Source organism: Onychomys torridus, chromosome 10, assembly GCF_903995425.1.
Source record: "Onychomys torridus chromosome 10, mOncTor1.1, whole genome shotgun sequence".
Lineage (NCBI taxonomy): Eukaryota > Metazoa > Chordata > Mammalia > Rodentia > Cricetidae > Onychomys > Onychomys torridus.
In genome coordinates, this window is record NC_050452.1 from 98570955 (window position 1) to 98593349 (window position 22395).

Here is a 22395-nt window from a genome sequence, read left to right on the forward strand (position 1 = left end):
TTAATGACATACGCCTATGTCACATTAATATTCTTCCTATACACAGGGTTTTTACAACAAAGCTTCAGTTAAGTTGGGTGAGTTTGTAATTTCTGTCTGTTCCAGAAAATCCACATACTAAAGAGCTAAGCAGGAGCCAGATCCTCTGACTAAGAAGACCCTCAGAGACTGGAAGCAAGGATTGGGAGACAGAAAAGAATTTCAATAACTGAGCAACACCCTAGGGTGGCCTATTGTAGCAACATTTCATATATGTACATATGCATAGTTCACATATGTACAATCTACATATGTGTATATGTATACATTTTTTTCTTCTTTGAGACAGGGTTTCATTATGTAGACTAGCTGGTCTGGAACTATGTAGAAGAGACTGATCTTGAATTTAGAGATCCTCCTGCCTCTGCCTCCCAAGTCCTGGGATTAAAGACATTTGCCAACATGCCTAGTCTCTAGAGACTCTATTTCCCAAAGATTGTCCTGACTATATTTCCTATCTCTCATGCTCTTCTATGTGATACTCCTACTATTAAGATAAGGAGTCTGAGAGGCATGCTGGTGCACACCTGTAATCCCAGCACTCAGGAGGCAAGAGACAGGAGACCACTATAAATTCCAGGCCAGCCTGAGTTACATCATGAGAACCTGTCTCAAAAAGAAACAGATACAAGGTTGTATACATCCTCTCCTTGAATTTAGGTAATTTTCAACTCTCCAGTAAATAAAGAATGCTGTTAGAATGATGTCACATGGTTTCAGGATAGAGGTCAGAAAAAGCAATACAGTTCTGACTTGTTTGCTCTGAAGCCTTAACTGTCACTAAAAAACTCCTAATACTCTTCCAACAAATCTCATGATCCTTTTTGTTTTATATGGTGCTAGGAATTAAATCGAGGGTCTCACATGTGCTAGGCAAGTGCTCTATCACTAAGTTACATTCCCAGCCATTCACAAACATTTCTTTAAAGGTATTTATTTTTAATTATGTGTGTGCATGCATGCACATACATGTGCGTGCAGCTGTCTTGTCTGTGGAGGGCAAAGGTGAGCATTAGATATGCTTGAACTGGAGTTACAAGGAACTAAGAGTTGCCTGGTGTGGGTGCTAAGAACCAAACCTGGGTCCTCTAGACTCAAGTAGGATGCACTCTTAACTGCTGAACCATCTCTCCATCCCCCATGGACATTTTTTTAGGTAACAAAATTTGGTTTTATCCCTCTCCCTATATGTAAGGATTAATAATAAATATTACACAGAAACATTAAAGAGGCACTTGAAAAAAATGTATCCTTAAAAATTTAGGGCCGGGTGGTGGTGGCGCATGCCTTTGATCCCAGCACTCGGGAGACAGAGCCAGGTGGATTTTTGTGAGTTCAAGGCCAGCCTGGTCTACGGAGCAAGATCCAGGAAAGGCACAAAGCTACACAGAAAAACCCTGTCTCGAAAAACAAAAACAAAACAAAACAAAATTTAGTCCCATCTTCTATGATAGAATAAGTTTGTTGTACTTTATTTTTTTAATCTATAAAGCTTGAGAGCTTTCTACTCAGAAATCTAATACACATTCAAAGCAATTTTAATACATGCTTCTGGAATGTTCTAGAATGACATGGAAAAGACACTGGTATGTAAAACAGCAGTGGATTCTAGCTTTGAAAGCACTGAGTGTTTAATATCACTGCCATGTAGAAGCAAATTCAAAGAAGAAAAAGGGGGAAATGATAAGAGTGGCCCAACATATTTCTATAGAGCATATCTCACTCTTCAGATACTTTTAAAAGGAACATGACACTCAAATAAACTTTCACACTGGACTGGAGATGTAGCCCAGTGCTAAGTGTTGCCTAGCATGGACAAGACCTGCAGTCAATCCCAGACACCGAGGGAAAAGTTTCATAATACATGGAAAGTTGGAGTCATCAGCAAATTAGTAAGAAATAGGGAAGTTTATGCAGAAAAAGAAGATCAAAGTCAAGATATTAAGGGACATCTCTGTTTAAGAGTCGTGTTAATGGCTGGGTGGTGGTGTCGCACGCCTATAATCCCAGCACTCGGGAGGCAGAGGCAGGTGGATCTCTGTGAGTTCGAGGCCAGCATGGTCTACAGAGCTAGTCCAAGACAGGCTCCGAAGCTACAGAGAAACCTTGTCTCGGGAAAAAAAAAAAAAGAGAGAGAGCGAGAGAGACATCATGTTGAAAGATAGCATAGCATACTCAAGAAAAGGCAAGGTAGGGACCTGGGGAGACAGCTCAGATGGCAAAGTGCTTTACTGTACAAGCATGAAGACTGAGTTCAGATCTCCAGCACCCATGTGAAAAGCCAGGCACACTGGCACACCCCTATAATCACGGCACAAGGAAGGCTGAGACAGGAGGTGCACAACAGACAAGCAGGTGCAAACATATTCACATTTTCTGAGACACATTCTCAATCAGTAGTGTGTGTGTGTGTGTGTGTGTGTGTGTGTGTGTGTGTGTATAAGATATAGACAAAGTGTCAGAGTGAATAGTAGCAAGTTTAGAGAGCCTCAGAGATATCCCAGTTATCTGTTAGGAGTTAGATATTCAGGACAACTAAATTGCAAGGCATGTTAGCTCATGCCCATAATCCCAGCACCTGGGAGGCTAAGGTAAGAAAATCACCAGGAGTTCAATGCCAGCCAAGACTGTGTCTAAATAAACAAAATGTATTCAAGTCATCCACAAGTGGACAGTAAATGCAAGCATGGAGAATGAATTAGTTCATCCAGGAAGAATATAAATAATAATAAGTAATAAGTAAAAGAAAAAGTAATGATTAAGTGGAAGTGATGTAGCAGAACAGATGAGTAGTTTTCAGGAGGAAATCATGAACAATTTTGAGTACCACAAAAGTAGGTGAGAGTTGGGTGGGTGAATGGTGTTTTTGTTTGTCTGGTTGGTTTGTTTTTGGACTCCAATTTAAAGATAATCCTCCAGATGTAGCCTTCTGTGAGCTCCCACAACTGACCTAAATAATACTTCAAGTATCTATCTAATTTATCAAGTAAGAAATCACAGCCCATGCAGAAAAGGCTGTTCTAACATAGGAGCATCAACAAAATCAGATTATAATGGGTCACAGAGGTCCTGAGATGGAGACCGGAAACATTTTTAGGGCTGGTAAAATGGCTAAAGGGGTAAAGATGACTGCCACCTAGCCTGAGGACCTGAGTTCAAATCCCAGGACCTATATATGTGCCACATGTGCACCCACATACATATATACAAAATAAATAAATGTAATCAAGGTTTTAAAGCTTCTATATTTCCTTCAAGTTAGAGTAGTTTAAAAGAGGGTATAATGATTCTAATAGATTTCCATGAGAGATGAATAAAATTGAGACGGTTATCAAATTTTAAAAGTTGAAGCTTTTGAGTCTATTATCTCCACAAGAAAAGGAAAGATGTGTAGGATGGCCACAAAGTTGGGAGCTGGAATAAAATGATGTTTGAACACAGAGAAGTAAAAAGGGAGCTTTAAAAAGAAATACAACATGAGGCTCAAGCCTTTAATCCCAGCACTGAGGAGACTGAGGTAGGAAGATCTCTGACTGAGTTCCAAACCAGCCTGGTATAGGATACACGGGGGAAAAAAAAAAAACCTGTGTCAAACAAAACAAAACAAAAACCACAATAACACGAAAATAAAATGGGTAGGATTAAGAAGTGTGCATGTGAAAACACGTCCTTGTGAAATGGAATACATACCAAGAACTGTGTCATCTCAGTGAGAGACCACTTAAAGGCCATCTTTTAAGGCATTTACTTAAAATGAAGACAGTGTGAAGGAATGTCAAACCGGAAACCATTCTTTGCCCCTAATATTTCCAGGGTATAACAATATCTAGCACAAGGACATGGTCAAAACTTGAGCTCAGGAATATGGATATGGCTCAGAAGTAGAGTACGTGCAGGCCCTGGGTTCAATCTCCTGTACTGTTAAAAAAAAAAAAAAGTGAGTCGACTTATTAACAAAAAATTCAAGTCGACTGGGATGAAAAGGAAATCATCCAACGTCAAAACACCCTAATGTTAATGAGCATTTATTTGCACACTATGTCGATTCTGGAAGGTGATAGCAGATTTAACAGGAGGCCATGTAGAGAGCAATCAAGCTACCCCTAGGTTCCCTGAGCAGACACTGCTAGCCAGCCCAGCTAAAGCGTAGGAACAGGGCTGCGGGGCGCGCGCCACGACCGGGATGCCACCACTGGGATGGGGTAGCTGGCGTAGACCCTTCATCCCTGCAGGTCCCACGCCATACCACCTAGGCGGCTACTGCGAGGCGTGTCTTACGTGGTCACCTACCCTCGTCGGCGTCATACATCTTGGCCAAGGTCTCTGGACCGCTCAACACGAATTCACAAAGCCGGAGACGAAAACTGCAGCAGCAAACTGGAAGAGTCAGAACAAGCAACTTCCGTCTCCGGCGTTCCCAGAATCCTCGGCGTCCAAACGGGGGGGGGGGGGGCGGCGGGAATTGTGTGAGACTTGCGCCTGCGCAAACGGCAGGCAAAGCCTGGAGGGGGGCTCGAACTGCGCAAGCGCAAATGACGGGTCGCCAGCTGCCGCTGAAGACCGCTCCCTTTTAGGCTAGAAGTTGGATCCAGTTCATGAAACGTTTCTTTGCTGCGTGCTTTTTTTTTTTTTTTTTTTTTTAGTGCTTTTGCACAAATGACACTTGCTCTGTGTACAGTAGATTTATGAAAGAGGAGCTCTGGGCGTGGGCTGAGCACGGACGCACGCTCTCCAGCCTACCCAGCTCTACTTTGCGCCTCTGCACGGCTTGGATGAATTCTCGGGTCTCGGAGCTCTCATCGCGAGAAATCGAGGACTAGTCTCGCCGTTGGACAGTTCGCTTGCGTCTAGTCTCCTGAGTGACGAGCCTCGCGGGAACTCGCACGAGGCCCCGACTCCTTCGCGGCCGTTGGCATGCTGCCAGCGCGCCTGGTTCGCCGGCTGCTGTGCGTGTTCCAGCGGGGCCCGACGGTAGCCGCCGCCTGCCACGGCCCTGGACGATGGCTCTTGGGAGGGAAGTGTGAGGCCGCTTTCTCCCAGAGCTCATCATCCCTGGGCCGCCGGCTTCCTCCTAGCTCCACGGTGACTGAGGACTACGAAGAAGGCCCCGATACGGAGGAGCGCTTTCTGTTCCCGGAGTACGTCCTGGAGCAGGACCCCGAGGAACAGCTGAGAGAGCTGCGGGAATTGCAGCAGCGGCAGCAGGATGAGGAACGACAGAGGTTGCAGCGGCGGGAGGAGCGGCTTCAGCAGAAGCTGCGGGCCGGCCTCCGGACTCTGCAGGTCCCCGAGCTTCCAGACGCCACCGTGCCGCCCAGCGGCATCCACTGCTCGGGCTGCGGGGCCGAGCTGCACTGCCAGCACCCCAGCCTGCCCGGTTACCTGCCGGAGGACAAGTTCCGCGGTGCGACCCAGGCGATCGGCGGCCGGGCGCGGACCGTGTGCCAACGCTGCTGGCTGCTGGTGCATCACCGACGGGCCCTGCGCCTGCAAGTGAGTCGCGAGCAGTATCTGGAGCTAGTGAGCGCGGCGCTGCGGCGGCCGGGGCCCGCTCTGGTGCTCTATATGGTGGACCTGCTCGACCTGCCGGACGCCTTGCTGCCGGACCTGCCCAAGCTGGTGGGCCCCAAGCAGGTCTTCGTGCTGGGGAACAAAGTAGATCTGCTGCCCCAGGACGCGCCCGGCTACTTGCAGCGGCTGCGGCAGCGGCTGTGGGAAGACTGCATCCGCGCCGGGCTCGTGGTGGCCCCTGGCCACCGAGGACCACAGTACGCTGCCGGGGATGAGCCTCGGGACGAGAAAAAGAATCGGAATCCGTCGACCAGGTCCGGCACCGTTGTCAAGGACGTGCGGCTGATCAGCGCCAAGACCGGCTATGGAGTTGAAGAACTGATCTCTGCGCTTCAGCGTTCCTGGCGCTACCGCGGCGACGTCTACCTGGTGGGCACCACGAACGCTGGCAAGTCCACTCTCTTTAACACACTCTTGGAGTCTGATTACTGCACCGCCAAGGGTTCCGAAGCCATCGACAGGGCCACCATCTCCCCTTGGCCAGGTGAGGTCACGTTGTTGAGAAATAGGCTTGACCCAGGTACCTAGTACATCTACCCTTAAATGTTCATCTTGAGTTGTCTGGAGTCGTCCCTTTAAAAATTTTATCCCCACTTTGCTCATATCTCTTGTGACAGTTTAGTGCTTGCGAATTCAATACGTTTGATTTTCTTTCCTTCTTTTTTTTTTTAAAGGTTTATTATGCATACAGTACCTTGCCCTTGTGTATACCCGCAGGCCAGAAGAGGGCATCAGATCTCATTACAGATGGTTGTGAGCCACCATGTGGTTGTTGGGAATTGAACTCAGGACCTCTGAAAGAGTGCTCTTAACCTCTGAGCCATCTCTCCAGCCCCACGTCTGATTTTCTAATAGAAATGTTTCTAGAGGGGCTGGGGACAAAGCTTGGTTGCTAAAGTGCTTACCTTGCATGCCCAAAGCCTGAGTTAGTATGCAGTACCTCATAAACGATGTGTGGTGGCAAACTCCTGTATCCCCAGCACTTGGGAGGTGGAGACAGGAGGATCGGGAGGTTATCAAAGCCATTGACTGCTACATAGCTGGAGGCTACTGTGAGGTAGATACATAAGCCACTGTCTGTACAAAAGAAGAATCTGTGTTCTTATTGTAAAGACCCTTCTTCACCCCTTGGATTTATTTATTCTTGGACTGTTATACTAGACATATGAAAGAGTTGATGGGGTTTGGTGTGGAGATTTCTCGAGAAGAAATGTCAGTGTTCTGAGTTAAAGAAACTAATAGGTTAGCATGGTGGTTTTATCTGTCTGTCAGTCATCACAACCCTGGAGAGGCAGAGCCTGAGGATGCATACCAAGAGCCTGTCTGAAGGAAGAAGCTAAGGGGAAACGTGTGTACTTGGAGAGCTACAGTCTTAGGAATTAGCTCAACAGAAATTTGTCCCCTTCAAACCAGAGTTTAACTTCTATTAGCTGCCCTTTGGCACTTCATACCTAAAATTGCCTATGGCCATACCTCCCTGGATGTACTGGAGGACGAATGGTGAAGTGGGTAAAACAGACTTGCAAAATTTGTACTCAGATTCTGAGTGAGCCTGTGAACCACCAGTCTCTAGGCCTATTTCCTCATTTGTAAAGTGGAAATAATTACATTGTGTTGTCGTGAATCAAATAAATCAGAAATGTTTGGGGTCTTTTTTGAAACACTTACTCTTGGTATTTCAGGTACTACATTAAACCTACTGAAGTTTCCTATTTGCAACCCAACACCTTACAGGATGTTCAGAAGACAAAAAAGGCTTAAAGAGGAGGCGACCAAAGCTGAAGAAGACCTTAGTGAGCAAGAACAAAGTCAGCTCACCCAACTGAAAAAGCATGGCTACGTAGTAGGTGTGCATCCTCCCTCTGTAGGGAAACTCGTCCTGACAGAGTGGCCTAGAACCGTGTAGTGCAGCCATTGTGGGGCCCATGACAAAGTGGTCTAGAACTGTGCAGTGCAGCCATTTTCTGCAGGAAGAGACTCCTTCCCTAGTCTGGAATTTCTGCAGGAAGAGACTCTTTCCCTAGTCCAGAATTTCTGCAGGAAGAGACTCCTTCCTTAATCTGGAATCTAGGCTTCTTGTAGGAAAGGTTACTATTGCTGGGAAACCCAAACTAGCGGAGGCAGTGAAGTCTCCAGCTAGGTGTCCATCTCCTTGATCTCCTCTGATTTCATTAATGGAAAAAAAGGGATTCCTAGCACCACCTGACTAACATAGCCTGAAACACAACTGACCGTGCAAGAGAATGATTCACGTTACCTTCAAAAAAGAAGACAAAAGTGTCCTCATCCCACAGTTTCATATTTATACACGTAAACGGTGTCTTCAAGGCTTGGCCTAGTGGTGCATGCCTTTAGTCCCAGCACTTGGGAGGCAGAGGCAAGGAGATCTCTGTGAGTTCAAGACCATCCTGGTCTACATAGAGAGTTCCAAGACAGCCAGAGCTACATAATGAGACCCTGTCTCTGAGGTGGGGAGGTCTTCAGGAGTGTCAGATACACACCTGTAATCACAACACTTAGGAAATTTAAATTTAAACAAAACAAAACAAAACCTCAGTTCCATGGTGATTTTGAGGCAACCCTAGACTACATGAGATCTTTTAAAAAATACATATATGTATGTATATATGTGTGTGTGAGAGAAGGGGAGATCTGTTACCTATCACTATAGAAGCTGAGGAGAGAAAAATCATAAATCTAACACCATCTTGAACTACGTACCCATCACAAAAAATTTTCATATGCCCCAGAATCAAAGCATTAAAGGAATGTCTGATAACCTCAGTTTAATTTGTTCTAGGAAGAGTTGGGAGAACATTCTGGCACTCCACAGAACAGAAGGAAGAAATTCCCTTTGAATTTGATGTTGACTCCTTGGCCTTTGACATGGGAAATGAACCTGTTGTGGCCATGCGCCAACGTACCAGACAAGTAGAACTGACCCCAGAAGACGTGAAAAACGCCCACTGGTTTTATGACACCCCCGGGATTACAAAAGAAAACTGTGTACGTATTCGGTTTCTTTTAGCAATATTACTTTTCATTATAGATGTACTGTCTTAACTGGCCGAAAACAAGAGGTGGGCTTCCATCTTAAAACTCGATTCCAAGCCGGGCAGTGGTGGCGCATGCCTATAATCCCAGCACTCGAAAGGCAGAGGCAGGTGGATCTCTGTGAGTTTGAGGCCAGCCTGGTCTACAGAGCTAGTCCAGGACAGGCTCCAAAGCTATAGAGAGAAACCCTGTCTTGAAAAAACCAAAAAAAAAAAAAAAAAGCCGCGATTCCAGTTTCTTTATAAAAGCAGTTCAAAGATGACTCTACGTGCCGTCAGATTCTGTATCCATTTAGTTGTCATCCTGTAGGCGAACAACAGTATTAACATTGTGGTTATTACCCTAGGGAGATGTATTATAGGTTCCTTTATTTTTAAGGCTAGAAATTATAAATATTACAATCCAGCTTCCTAGCTTGAATTCCCTTGAAAACATGTCAGCTATAACGTCAGATAGTTTGAGCTGAAGTGACAACTTATCAGAGCAATGTCATTTGCACTCCCAGGCTTTCAGCTATTTTTTGCCTGCTCTTTGCATTGCACTGAAAGTCTCTCAGTAACTTGTACCCATTGTTCTTTAGAGCTGTGTGGAACAAACATGGTATATATTTCCCTTGACACATCTTGAAATACTTCCAATTCTAAGTGGTCAGGTGACCATATTTTTAGAATAAGGTTAATTCCACCTATCCTGCCTCTATCCAACCTTTTACTCAAATTACACTGTCTCGCAGGTAACTTAGCTGTTGTCTAATTAAATTTAGCCAATAATAGGTTTTCTGTAAGGCAGTAGTAGTTTTCTCTGCCAATACAGTAAGCCAGATCAGGCCGAATTGAAAAAGCAAAAGAACGGTTTTCAGCAAAGCAACTCCCAGATGAGTCTTCCAGCCCCAGGGATCGGGGACCTGAGAAGTCACATGCTTGAACTAAAAGCAGGGAGCATTTATAGCCTGTAGGTGAGGGATGATGATGAGTCTGCCACAAGTTGGGTTTGTGCTCACATATGGTCTTTAGGTGGGAACTTGGGCTGCTGGCAACTTCAGGAGAGGAGCTACTATAGCCACCAAGAATGCAGAACTGGGCTTTTGAGGGCCTTTTCTTTCTTGGAGAGTCTCTGAGAGGATGGGGTTTGGAGAGAGAGAAATGGGGCTTTCTGGATCAAGCAGGAGTGAGCTGGAGGTTCCAGCTGAACAGGCTGAATCTAGCTAAGCATGATGGTGCACACAATTTGCTTAATATTTATTCCATTTACATCCATTTTCCTGCAAAAAAAAAATGTAACTTCATTCATTATGGCTATTCAAACTTCCTATGTATATAAAACCCATTTTCTTTATACATTCCTCTGTTGATAGACACCTAGATTGGTTCCATAGCTTAGCTATTATAAATTCATTTTTTAATGAATTTCATCTTCCTTAAATCTTATCAGAATCTGGTAACCTCTATCTTTCCTTTTCTGTTTTTCTTCAATCTCTTTAATAACTTTGATCCTGTGGTTGGAAAGATGTCTTGGTGGTTAATACTGCCTGCTGTTGGTCTGTAGACACTGTTGCTCTTCCAGAGGAGCCAAGTCAGTTCCCAGTACCCACAACCTCCTATAACTCTAGTTCCAGGGCATCTAATGCTCTCTTCTGGCCTCTGCAGACACCCAAGTGCAGGCATACACAAATCTTTAAAAAACAAAATAGCCTCTGGTTCTAACAAGCCAAGATGCACAACACTGATGTTCTAAGAAATGTCCAGGAGAAATAGCATCTTCAAGTTATGAACTTGTTCCGAAAGTAGAAGGACCATTTTGCCGTTTGGTTTGGTTTGGAGAAGCGGGATGTTTTTGTTTTTTGAGACAGGGTCTTGGGTATACTACACAGTCCAGGCTAGCCTAGAACTATGGCAGTCCTCCTGCCTCAGCCTCCCAGAGCTGGGATTTCTAGGTATGAACCATTTTTCATCTGGTGCTTGAATGCTTAATCCTTAGGACCTGAGATTACATTGTCCATTATTTAAAGCTGGAGCTATTGCTACCTGGATCCTTGAGCATACATTTCCATTCTTAGTGACCCAACAGTATTTTGGGGTACACACCAATTTTGACACTTGGAGGAGTAGTACTGTCAGAGGAAAGTCTTACACACCTATCATGTTATTTTGCCTGTTTAATACACAGCTGTGAAAGGAGTAGAATAATAGTTAATTTAGAGATAACATATAATTTTATGTGTGGCTAATGAACATAATTTGGTTTATCATAAAATCTGAACATTTTTTTAGTACTTAATTTTATAAGTAAATCACAACATATGTTGAGTGAAAGTAGTCTTCTAAATAAGTACTGTCCTTTGCTTTACAGATTTTAAATCTTCTAACAGAAAAAGAAGTAGATGTTGTTTTGCCAACACATTCTATTGTACCAAGAACCTTTGTTCTCAAACCAAGGATGGTTCTATTTTTGGGTGCTATAGCCCGAATAGATTTCCTACAGGTAAGAAAAATCTATGCTATTGAAAAATGAACAAGTAGGGGCTGGAGAGATGGCTCAGAGGTTAAGAGCACTGGCTGCTCTTCCAGAGGTCCTGAGTTCAATTCCCAGCAACCACATGGTGGCTCACAACCATCTATAATGAGATATGGTGCCCTCTTCTGGCCTGCAGGGATATGTGCAGGCAGAACACTGTATATATGATAAATAAATAAATCTTTTTTAAAAAAAAAGAAAGAAAGAAAAATGAATAAGTATTAGAATGCCCTTCAGGAACACAGATACATGAAGAGATTGACAAAATATTGATATAACTAAGTCCTGTCTGTTGCTTGTTTTATTTTGCACATACACAAATTTTTACAGTAAAAATTGGGGAAAGAAGTGGGCCAAAAAGAGGGAACAATACTCTGTTAAAATCTGTAAAATTGGTGCCAGAGAAGATACCTCAACAGTTAAGAGTGCTTGCTACCCTATCAGAGGAATGTAGTTCAGCTCTCAGCACCCACACTGGGCAGCTCACCACCACTATAGTTCCTGGGAATCCTTGGGTGCCTGCATTCATCGAACTTAGCCCCACATAAGCACATATATACACATAATTTTAAAAATTAAAGTAAATCTAAAGTTTTTTTAATTTTTAAGAAACCCTATTTCAAAGTGAGGGGGGTGGGTTTGATGGCACTCTCTAATCCTAGCACTCCAGAGGCAGAACTGTACATCTCAGTGGTCCATCCTGAACTAGAAAGTGAGATCCTGTCTCAAAAACAAAATAATTAAAAAAACAAAAACTACCACTGATAGGATAGTGGATCACTTATGTAACTTAGCTTTTTTGTTGTTATTATTTCTGGTTGGGTTTTTTGTTGTTGTTGTTGGTTGGTTTTGGTTTTTGGTTTTGTTTCTGTTTTTTCAGGTCAGGGTCTCTCTGTGTAGCCCTGACTGTCCTGGAACTCATTTTGTAGAACAAGCTGGCCATGAACTCAGGGATCCGCCTGTCTTGGCCTTCTGAATGCTGGAATTAAAGACATGGGCCACCATCGCCTGGCACTGTAGCTTACTTAGCATTTAAGAAGAGATACTGGGTTGGGGATTTAGCTCAGTGGCCCTAGGTTCGATCCTCAGCTAAAAAAAAAAAAAAATACTATCCATTTCCTATATTGTTTCACATGGAAATTATATATCTAGTTAGGCCTAAGGTTAGTATCCATTAAATTCTGTACTTCTATGTATGCTCTGATAGACTATACTATTTTGCTTAGTGTTCACTTACATAGCATTATTCTGGGAATCTTAGGGAATTGCTTTCCATTTCTTCCAAAGTTGAAAGAAAAAAGGAAAATGAAACATATATATATATTTCCCCCCAACAAGATACAACTTACAGCTAGTTGCCAAAGAACATTTCTTGACTTTTGTTGAAAATTTAGCCATGTAATATCTAGAACCCTTATACATGTTATTAAAGTCATGGTGTTAATATTTTAAACCTAACTGCATAGTGACAGTCAGAATGGGCTATTTCCCTGTTGGTGGTTTTGTGGTTTTGAGTCTGTTGTTGTTTTTTTTGGGGGGGAGGGTTTGTTTGTTTTGTTTTTTTTGTTTTTCGAGACAGGGTTTCTCTGTAGCTTTGGAGCCTGTCCTAGACTAGCTCTGTAGACCAGGCTGGCCTCAAACTCACAGAGATCCACCTGCCTCTGCCTCCCAAGTGCTGGGATTACAGGTGTGCACCACCACCACCCGGCTGTTGTTTTCTTCTTAAAGATAGGTTTACTTGTTTTATGTGTATGTGTTTTTGTGTATCATTTGTGTACTGGAGCCCAAAGAGGCAAGAAGATGTGAGATCACCTGGAGCTACAGGCAGTTTGCCTGATGTGTGTGCTGGGAACCAAACTCAGGTTCTCTACAAGGACAATAAATGCTCCTTACTGCTGGCCATCTCTCCGTCCTTCCTTATTGTTTTCAGTACTGGATTTTTAGGTGTTTTGTTTGTTCATTTTGGTTTTTGTTGTTGTTGTTTTTCCACAACTGAGATTTCACTGGTTGAGGGTAGGTACACAGACATTTCAGTTCTTACCAAAACTCTGAAAAGCTACCATGTAATTGCAGTTTCTTTTTGAACAGTTATTCCAATGGTGTTCCAGCCTGAAACTTGGCAAGTTTTCCTTCAGACATCACATAACAATCAAACACTTATGAACCTCACTTCCACCCACTGACTCACAGTTTTACGACACATACAGTACACACTCAAAATTTCCATCTTTTATGGCACATAATCACAATTGTTGGGAAAATAGAGTGCTACAACCAAATACATTACAGTTCCAACAAGGCAAGGACCAAGGAGTGGTTTTGTAAAAAACAGTTGTACTAGAAACATGAGACTAGATATAATTGAAAATATTCCTTACATAAATGCAAGACTGAGACTCCAAACTGCTTTTTGGTTTGGTTTGGTTTGGTTTGGTTTGGTTTTATCCACTTTTCATTGTAGGATATAAAACTAGCCCCTCGGTGTTATGCTGGCCACCAAGACAGTCACAGCTCCTTAGTTTTACAGTTTACAGGAATCATTAAAATATATTATTTCTGTATTATATTATGCCCTCCTTTAAGACATTAGTATAATTTGCTTACAGTTGCAAGAGGACTTGATTTGGTTTCTATTTGTCCTCTTTTTGCTGTTGTTATTTTGAGGCAGGGTCTCTTGTACCCCAGGCTGATCTTAAACTCAGTGTTGTAGCTAAGGTTGTCTTGGAACTAACTCCTAATCTTCCTGGCTCTACCTCCTTTGCTGGGATTAGAGGTGGGCACCACACACCCAGCTTTCCTCTCTCCTCTTTTAATTTGTGCATCATAATGTGAAGGTTCCCCAGTTGTTTGTTCTGTAAAATAACATCTTCCTTTCTTTCTTAAGGGAGATCAGTCAGCTTGGTTCACAGTTGTGGCCTCCAACTTCCTTCCTATTCACATCACTTCTTTGGACAAGGCAGATGCTCTGTATGAGAAGCACGCAGGCCATGAGTTACTGCTGGTAAGCAATGCAACTGGATGGCTGCACAGCTACAGTAGCAGATGGAGCCTGTGTACAATCAGTTTACCTCAGCTAGCACTCATCTCACCTCAGTCTCTGAGCATTCTAGCTATAAAGCAAGAATGCATTCTACGTGAAAAGGGGTGTTGGTTTGGTCTGAGCCAACAAAAGCCATGGCAGTGTATTTTTCTCTGTGGTACACTGTCCAGTATGTTAGCCACTAGCCACATATAGCTATCTGTGTTTAAGTACTCTAGTTAGAAAGAAAGACATGAAATGTAAAATGTGCTTCCTTAATTACACAGGCCACTTTTCTTTCTTTCTTTTTTTGAGATGGGATTTCTCTGTGTAGTTTGGTGCCTGTCCTGGATCGAGTGCTGGGATTAAAGGCTCGTGCCGCCACCACCCAGCTTCAGGCCATTTTTTAAGTGCCTGATAGTCACATTACTAGAGAAAATCATATTGGTCAAGCTAGGTGAAAAACAAGTCACAGGAGCTGGAAGTCTATTGCAGTCTCAGAGAATCAGATCCAAGGCTGTACACAGGGTTTGCAAAAAAAAATCCACGTGTTGACAGAAACCAGGCTTTTCTATCTGAAGGGAAGGAAAAAGAAACACACACATTTGATGGTAACTTTATTTTTTTTTCATGTTGAATCTGAATCTCTTTGTTTTTGTACAGCTGTATATATCCAACAGAAAGCTTTAGGCAATATAAAAATTCAGGCAGTGGTGGTGCACGCCTGTAATCCCAGCACTTGGAGGTAGAGTCAGGGGGATCTTTGTGAGTTTGAGGCCAGCAATATCCATGAAAGGCACAAAGCTACAGAGAGAAACCCTGTCTCAAAAAAATAAATAAATAAATAAAAATTTGAGGGTCACATAATCATTTCTTGAGTAAACAATAAGAAGCAGAGCCATTTTGATAACACACATGAAAGAAAAATGGTCAGCTTCCTAATTAGTGGGGCAGCTACAAGCTGTAAAGGAAGATCCAGCCGTTCCATTACCTAATTAAAGAAAGCCTGTGGGGGCTGGAGAGATGGCTCAGCGTTAAGAGCACTGAGGTTGTGAGTTCAATTCCCAGGAAGTACATAGTGTCTCACAATTATCTGTAATGAGATCTCGTGCCCTCTTCTGGCCCGCAAGGACACATGCAGGCAGAATACCATATACATAACAAATAAATAAATCAAAAAACAGAAATAGCCTATAAGGATTACAAGAGGAAAAGAGAAGTCTAAGGAAGAAATGAGGTGTTTTTTTGGTGGTTGGGGGGTGGGGTTTGGAGACAGGGTTTCTCCGTGTAATTTTGGTGCCTGTCCTGGATCTCACTCTGTAGACCATTGCCTCGAACTCACAGAGATCTGCCTGGCTCTTCCTCCCGAGTGCTGGGATTAAAAGCATGTGCCGCCACCACCTGGCAGAAATAAGAATATTATGTACTATTTTATATTTCTTTTTTTTTAATTTTATTCATTATGTATACACTGTTCTGTCTGCATACATGCCTGCATGCCAGAAGAGGGCACCAGATCTCATTACAGATGGTTGTGAGCCACCATGTGGTTGCTAGGATTTGAACTCAGAACCTCTGGAAGAGCAGCCAGATGCTCTTAACTGCTGAGCCATCTCTGCAGCACCCTATTTATATTTCTTAAGTGTAACTAACATTTAGACTAACATTTCGTGATTAACAAACATAAAAGTGCCCGTTTCTCTTGGTCTGAAATGTTTACAGAGAGAGCAAAGGCTGTGCCCTATGTTTGGCCCTTGGCCTTGGAACCTGTAACCTTCATCTCTTTACAGAGCGTCTATGCTCATCAGTTGAATGTTTGAAGGATTTTTTTCCTATGCATTTTTATCCATCATATACTTATTTTATTAATGCCATATAAGCTAGTTTTTGTCTTGTTTTTTTGAGATAGCCAAGAGGGCATGATGTTATCATCCAGCGCTTGCAAGGCAAAGGCAGTAGGATCAGGGGTTTAAGACCACCTTTGGCTGCCCAGCAAGTTTGAAAATAGCACTGGAGCCGTGCGGTGGTGGTGCACATTTTTACTTTAGTCCTAGCACTTGGGAGGCAGAGCCAGGCAGATCTCTGTGAGTTCGAGGCCAGCCTGGTCTACAAAGTGAGTTCCAGGACAGCCAGGACTGTTACACAGAGAAACTTTGTTTGGGGAAAAGAAAAAGAAAGAGAGAGGGGAGGGGAGAGGAGAGGAGAGGAGAGGTGAGGAGAGGAGAGGAAAAGAAAGGAGAAGAAAGGAAGAAAGAAAATAGCATTGGATCCTACTTCAAAAAACAAAAAGGAAAAAATAAGTCTCTTTCTGTAGCCTAAACCAGCTTCAAACTCGTTCCCCTAACCTCCCAAATGTAGGATTATGGCTTTGATCACCATATCCAGCCACAATTAGTGGGTTTGGGGGTTTGTTTTGTTTTAGGACAGAGTCTCACTATCCAGCCCTGACTGGCCTAGTACTCAACTGTGTAGACCAGGCTGGCCTTGAACTCAGAGAGATCCACCTCCCTCTGCCTCCTGAGTGCTGAGATCAGAGTGTGAGCCATTCAGACATTTTGTTGTTTTATTGGAAGGTTCCAATGGGTGGGAAAGAGCGAATGGCCGAGTTCCCTCCCCTCGTGGCTGAAGACATTACCCTACAAGGAGGAGGAGAGTCTGCAGCAGTGGCTGATATCAAGTTCTCCTCTGCAGGTAACAGACTCTTTGGTTAGTGATACTCGTTTTTCTTTTTGATTCTTTGTAGATGGGGCTTCTTTGTGTAGCCCTAGCTGTCCTGGAACTCGGGCTGTAGACTAGGCTGGCCTCAAACTGAGAGAACTGCCTGCCTCTGCCTCCCCAAGTGCTGGTATTAAAGGTGTTTGGTATCATCACCTAGCTGGTAATGTGCTCTTAAAAAGCAGAACATAGGCCATGTATGGTGGCATATGCCTAAATCCCAGCATATGCAGGGTGGAGGCTGAAGATCAAAGCCTGTCTATTCTACATGAGATTCTGGTGGCACACCCATGATCTCAGCATTTAAGAGGCTTAAGGAGGGAAAGGAAAAAAAAAAAACTAGTATGGTAACCCACATCTATAATCCTGTCACTCAGCTGAGGCAGGAGGGTTGCTTCTGTGCAAGGCCAGCCTGTGTTACATAGTAAGTGCTAAGCCAGCCTGAGCTGTAGAATAAAACCTTGCCCAACAGCTCTGTGGTTAAGAGCACTTGCTACAGCTGGGTATGGTGATGAATGCCTTCAATTCCAGCATTAGGGAGGCAGAGGCAGGTGGATGGGGCCAGCCTGGTCTAGAGTGAGTTCTGTCTTGAAGAAAGAAAAAAAAATTTTTTTTTTAAGAGCACTTGCTGCTTTTACAGAGAAACTGGGTTGGTTCCCAGCACTAACATCAGGTAACTTATAACCACCTATAACTCCAGAGCCAGGGATCTAGTACTCTGACATACTCACACAGATATAAAATAAAAATATTTTTTTTAAAGACAGAGAATTACTAACTTGAATATATGTTTATAGAAACATGCCCTCTTCTAAGACACACCCATTTATTTATAAAATGTACCTTGTTCTAAAAATGTCTTTGTACTTTTCACAAGTCTATTCCATGACTTTTCATTATATATATATATATATATATATATATACATACACACACACACACACACACACACACACACACACACACATATATATATATATATATTTTATTGTTGTTTTTCGAGACAGGGTTTCTCTGTAGCTTTGGAGCCTGTCCTGGACTAGCTTTGTAGACCAGGCTGGCCTTGAACTCACAGAGATCCGCCTGTCTCTGCCTCCCAAGTGCTTGGATTACAGGCATGCGCCACCACCACCGGGCTCATTATAATGTTTTTAAGGACTTTATTTAGTGTAGGTCAGTCCTTGCCTTCCAAGTTGTTGAGGCTTATTTCTGTGACTTAAATTCAGATTCCAAGCTAGCTAGCCCACAAGCTTCTAGCCAGTACTTCTTTCTCTGTCTCACATCAGGAATACTGGAGGTCCAAATGTATTCCACCATATCTGGGGTGTTATTTCTTGAGATGGCTTCACTAGGTAACACTTACTTTTTGGATGACCTGGAACTCACTATGTACCACACAAACTTTGATACCACACAGATCTTCCTGCTTCTTCCTCTAAGTGCTGGGATTAAAGGCATGCTCTGAAACACCAGCTCATTTATTTTAATGTGTGGTTGTGTGTGGGTATGTGCACTTGAGTGCAGGTTCCACACAGGCCAGAAGAGGGCATCAGATCTCCCATAGCTGGAGTTATGTGTGATGTGAGCCACCCAGTGTGTTTGGGTTCTCTTCAAGAACAATATGCACTTTTTTTTTTTTTTTTTTTTTTTTTTTTTTAATTCTTAATTTTTGGCTTTACAAGATGGGGTTTTTCTGTGTAACGGAGCCTTGGCTGTCCTGGAACTCACTTTGTAGACCAGGCTAGCCTCATACTCACAGATCCACGTGCCTCTGCCTCCCAACTCCTAGAGTAAAAGGAATGTGCCACCACCACCTGGTTCACATCTAGCTTTTTATGTGAGTCTTGAGAATTGCAATGAGGTTGTCAGTCTTGTACAATTGCTTTTACCTCCTGAACCATCCCCTGTCTTGTGTGCTTTGATTTGATTTCCTTACTGAGATGATTGATGGCAGCATTTTCTGTTCTCTTAAATGTCTCAGGCTGGGTTGCAGTAACTCCTTACTCTAAGGGCACACTGCATCTCCGAGGTTACACGCCAGAAGGAACTGTTCTGACTGTCCAGCCCCCTGTCTTGCCGTATATTGTTCACGTCAAAGGACAGCGCATCAAGAAAAGTGTGGCCTATAAAACCAAGAAGCCTTCGTCCCTGATATACAATCTGGTGAAGAAAACTAGATAAGTGAGGCACACCTGGATTCACACTGGATAGTAACAATATTGAAATATGTTGAAATCTGTATTAAATATAAAAATAATAAAGATAAGTGAGGCAGCCCTGGATTCACAATGAATAGTAACAATATTGAAATATGTTGAAATTTGTATTACGTATAATAGTAGACACACAGAGGCCTATCATTTTTAAAGATCTTAAAAGTGAACTTTGTTGTTGTGTGTGTGTGTGTGTGTGTGTGTGTAGCTGAGGATCGAACCCAGGGCCTTGTGCTTGCTAGGCAAGCACTACCACTGAGCTAAACTATTTGAGGCTATGCTTATTGATAATATACTATTTATAAATAAAAATTATTTTTTCTTGAGGATATACATATCTGTGGTCCAAGTATATATAAGAGGAAACCTTCTTCCTTCAGATTTTCATGGAGACCAGGTTTCATTTCTTTTATTTGGAGTGGATGGTTGACAAAGCATGAACAAACAACCTAATCCCCCAGAATACAGTGGCTACCTTCCATGTAGTCACCCAAGGATCATAATCATTGTTATCAAGACAGCCAACAAAAATTCTCTAAAGGAGGAAAGATTTATTTTAGCTTTCTGTCCCAGAAATTTCAATCCAGAGTTGGCCCTAACAGAACATGATGGCAGGGAACAGCCATTCACATCTGGAGGACCAGGAAATAGAGTACCAGAACCAGGAGTTTGGCTGTAACCTTCAAAGACTAGTTCCTGTCTCCAGTTCCACAGCCTCTCAAAATGAGCCTGGCAGTGGTGGAGCACACCTTTAATCTCAGCACTCAGGAGGCAGAGGCAGGCAGATCCTGTGATTTTTGAGGCTAGCCTGATCTCCTGAGCAAGTTCCAGAACAGCCAAGGCTACAGAGAAACACAGTCTTGAAAAAAAGAAGGGAAAAAACAAAAACGGGTTGGAGAAATGGTTCAGCAGTTAAGAGCACTGACTTCTTTTCAAGAGGACCTGGGTTCAATTCCCAGCACCCACATGGCATCTCACAACTGTAACTCCAGTTCCAAGGAACCTGATACTCATGGCAAAACACCAATGCACATTAAAAAAACAAAGTTCAAAATAAGGGCCTGGAGAAATGGCTCAGCTGTTAAGAGTACTTGTTGCTCTTACAGAGGATGCAGGTTCAATTCCCTGCACCCACATGGCAGCTCACAACCATCTGTAACCCCACTTCCAGGAGATCTGCCTCATCCTACAGTTTGGTCTAAGAAACTGGGAATGGAAAAAGGACAGAAGACAGAAGAGCCGATTCCAGGTGGGCTGTGTTGTCTCTGATGGAGCAGCACCAACAGCACAACCTGGACTTCAGAGGGTTTATTACATACAACAGGGGTAGGAGTTAGCGAGTCTCTACAGGAGGTCTCTAGGGAAGCAGTCTCAGACTACAGGAAGCCTGGAGGAGGAAGCTGCTGTGGCTAGTGTTCTTGTACACAGCCAACATTCACACCCAAACCAGAGGAAGGCTTTGCCATCTCTCCAAACCTCACCCCACAGAAGGGCTTTGTCACTTCCATGGGTCCTTGACATGGCTGTGTCTGTACCAAACAATGCTTATCACTCAGGCATTCCTTTGCTCCCTACAAGATCCAAAGCACCAGGCATGCATGTGGTGCACAGACATACATGCTAACAAATATATCTATACATACAAATTAAGGGGAAAAAAATGGACACTTCAGATTTTGATAGCAACTCAAGTTGTCATCATTTCCTAACAAGAATGAAATGGAACAAAATGTGGAAAGCAGACAACTTTCCTATTCAAAAGGAGGAAAGACATGTTCCACACATTAGCTACTGTCCAGTAGTCACAAGGCCACACCCACAAGGGAGCTGAGAGGTGTAGGAGGAAACAGGGTTTTTAGCAAGAGAGAGTAGACACTGGAGCAAAAATTGAAAACAAAAATGTACCTTACACTTCTAGTCAAACATGAGAGCCCATGCCTGGGATCTCAATACTAGGAGGCTAACTCAGTCAACCCTCCATGAGTTCAAGTCTACAGAGTAAGACCTGGTCTCAAAAATGAATGGCTAGGCACGTAGCTCAGTTGGTAAAATGCTTGCCTGGCATGTATGAAGTCCTTGGTTCCATTCCTAGCAATACATAAAGCATGCATGGTGCCACATACCTGTAATCCCAGCACTCGTGGTAAAATCAGGGTCAGAAATCCAAATCCAAGGTCATCCTGGGCTACATAGAGCTGAGGTCAGCCTAAAATACATCAAACTGTACATGAAATTAAAAATCTTAAATAAAAGGATTCAGGCTCTTTCTAGCATGAGAGGTCTGTTTTACAAGTATGATAAACAGACAAACTATTTCCTAACTTTGCCTGTACACAGCATATATAACAAGTCAGTAAAGCTTTTGTTATTCCCATGAAGACTGCCTCAGCTAGGTACAATAAACATATGGCATGAAGTGGCATGTGGCTAGATCCTAATGCTGATGTACATGGCCATGGGATAAGCTGGGCCAAAAATGAACTAGTGAGACCCCTGTTTTCATCCAACATGTGAGAACTCGAACGCATTTCACACTCTAAGCCAGCATTGGATATGCACCTATTATCTCAGCACTAGGGAGACTGAGGCAGACTAGCAAGTTTATTCAGGGCGAGCGGAAAGGATGGTGGTGGTTTGGGAACAAGGTCACATGTAACCCAGGTTAGCCTCAAATAAGATCCTCCTGCCTTAGCCTCTTGAACTGGCATTATAGGCACTCACCACCACACCTGTCTCCGTACAGTATTTCAAAGTGAGTTCTATTGGAATTTGGTGAAGGCAGTTCCTCAGCCTCCTACGTGCTGGATTAAAGGTGTGCACCACCATGCCTGGCCTCATTTTACTATTTTTTAACAGAAAAAAAAATATAATTTAGGCTTTATTTATTTACCGGCCTGGATTCCTGATACTCCGCCCTCTCTCTAGTGCTGGGATTACAGGCATGTGCCAGCAATTTAAATTAATTTATGTGAGAAGAACAGAAGGAAAAGCTGAATACTAATCAGATAAATTAGATGGGTGAGGTAGTAGAGACTTGTAGTCCCAACAGCTGGTAGACAGAAGCAGAATTCAACAAGAACTTGGCGCAAACAGATGAAACCTATGACTTAGCATACTTTATATAATAAGCTGTTACTTTCTACATTAACCAACTTTTAAGGCAGACATGCTGCTAACTTTCTATCATTGTTACAAAACACCTGGGAAATAGCAGGAGCAATGGTTCAGCTTTTAAGAACACTTGACTGCAACACAGTGTGGTGGTACATG

The 22395-nt window shown here is 43.2% G+C and overlaps 2 protein-coding genes across 3 annotated transcripts in view; one reads left to right on the forward strand and one right to left on the reverse strand.

Annotated features, from left to right (window-relative positions):
- The window catches only part of Polr2b (RNA polymerase II subunit B), a 45008-nt gene extending 40540 nt beyond the window's left edge, over nucleotides 1-4468 (reverse strand). The window contains exon 1 of the mRNA XM_036200677.1: nucleotides 4330-4468. Within this exon, the coding sequence (XP_036056570.1) occupies nucleotides 4330-4348 (19 nt within the window). The 5' untranslated portion in view covers nucleotides 4349-4468. The remainder of the gene's footprint in view (nucleotides 1-4329) is intronic.
- A 233-nt stretch (nucleotides 4469-4701) lies between these two features.
- Noa1 (nitric oxide associated 1) lies at nucleotides 4702-19205 on the forward strand. 2 transcript variants are annotated; one of them, XM_036201647.1, is made up of 7 exons: nucleotides 4702-6094; nucleotides 7293-7457; nucleotides 8411-8616; nucleotides 11014-11145; nucleotides 14063-14179; nucleotides 16771-16888; nucleotides 18894-19205. In XM_036201647.1, the coding sequence occupies exons 1-7, from the start codon at nucleotides 4954-4956 to the stop codon at nucleotides 19091-19093; spliced, it is 2079 nt and encodes a 692-aa protein (XP_036057540.1). In that variant the 5' UTR covers nucleotides 4702-4953; the 3' UTR covers nucleotides 19094-19205. The 2 variants fall into 2 exon arrangements, with proteins under 2 accessions (XP_036057540.1, XP_036057541.1); XM_036201648.1 differs by lacking the exon at nucleotides 18894-19205 and having other exon boundaries at nucleotides 8411-8614; nucleotides 16771-16833.
- Nucleotides 19206-22395: the final 3190 nt, after the last annotated feature.

Bases quoted from the DNA above. Each gene is read 5' to 3' on its own strand.
- Noa1 (XM_036201647.1), top strand. From the start codon at position 4,954: ATGCTGCCAGCGCGCCTGGTTCGCCGGCTGCTGTGCGTGTTCCAGCGG. The intron at 6,095-7,292 runs GTGAGGTCACGT...TTGGTATTTCAG, and splicing joins CACCATCTCCCCTTGGCCAG to GTACTACATTAAACCTACTG. The intron at 16,889-18,893 runs GTAACAGACTCT...TAAATGTCTCAG, and splicing joins TATCAAGTTCTCCTCTGCAG to GCTGGGTTGCAGTAACTCCT.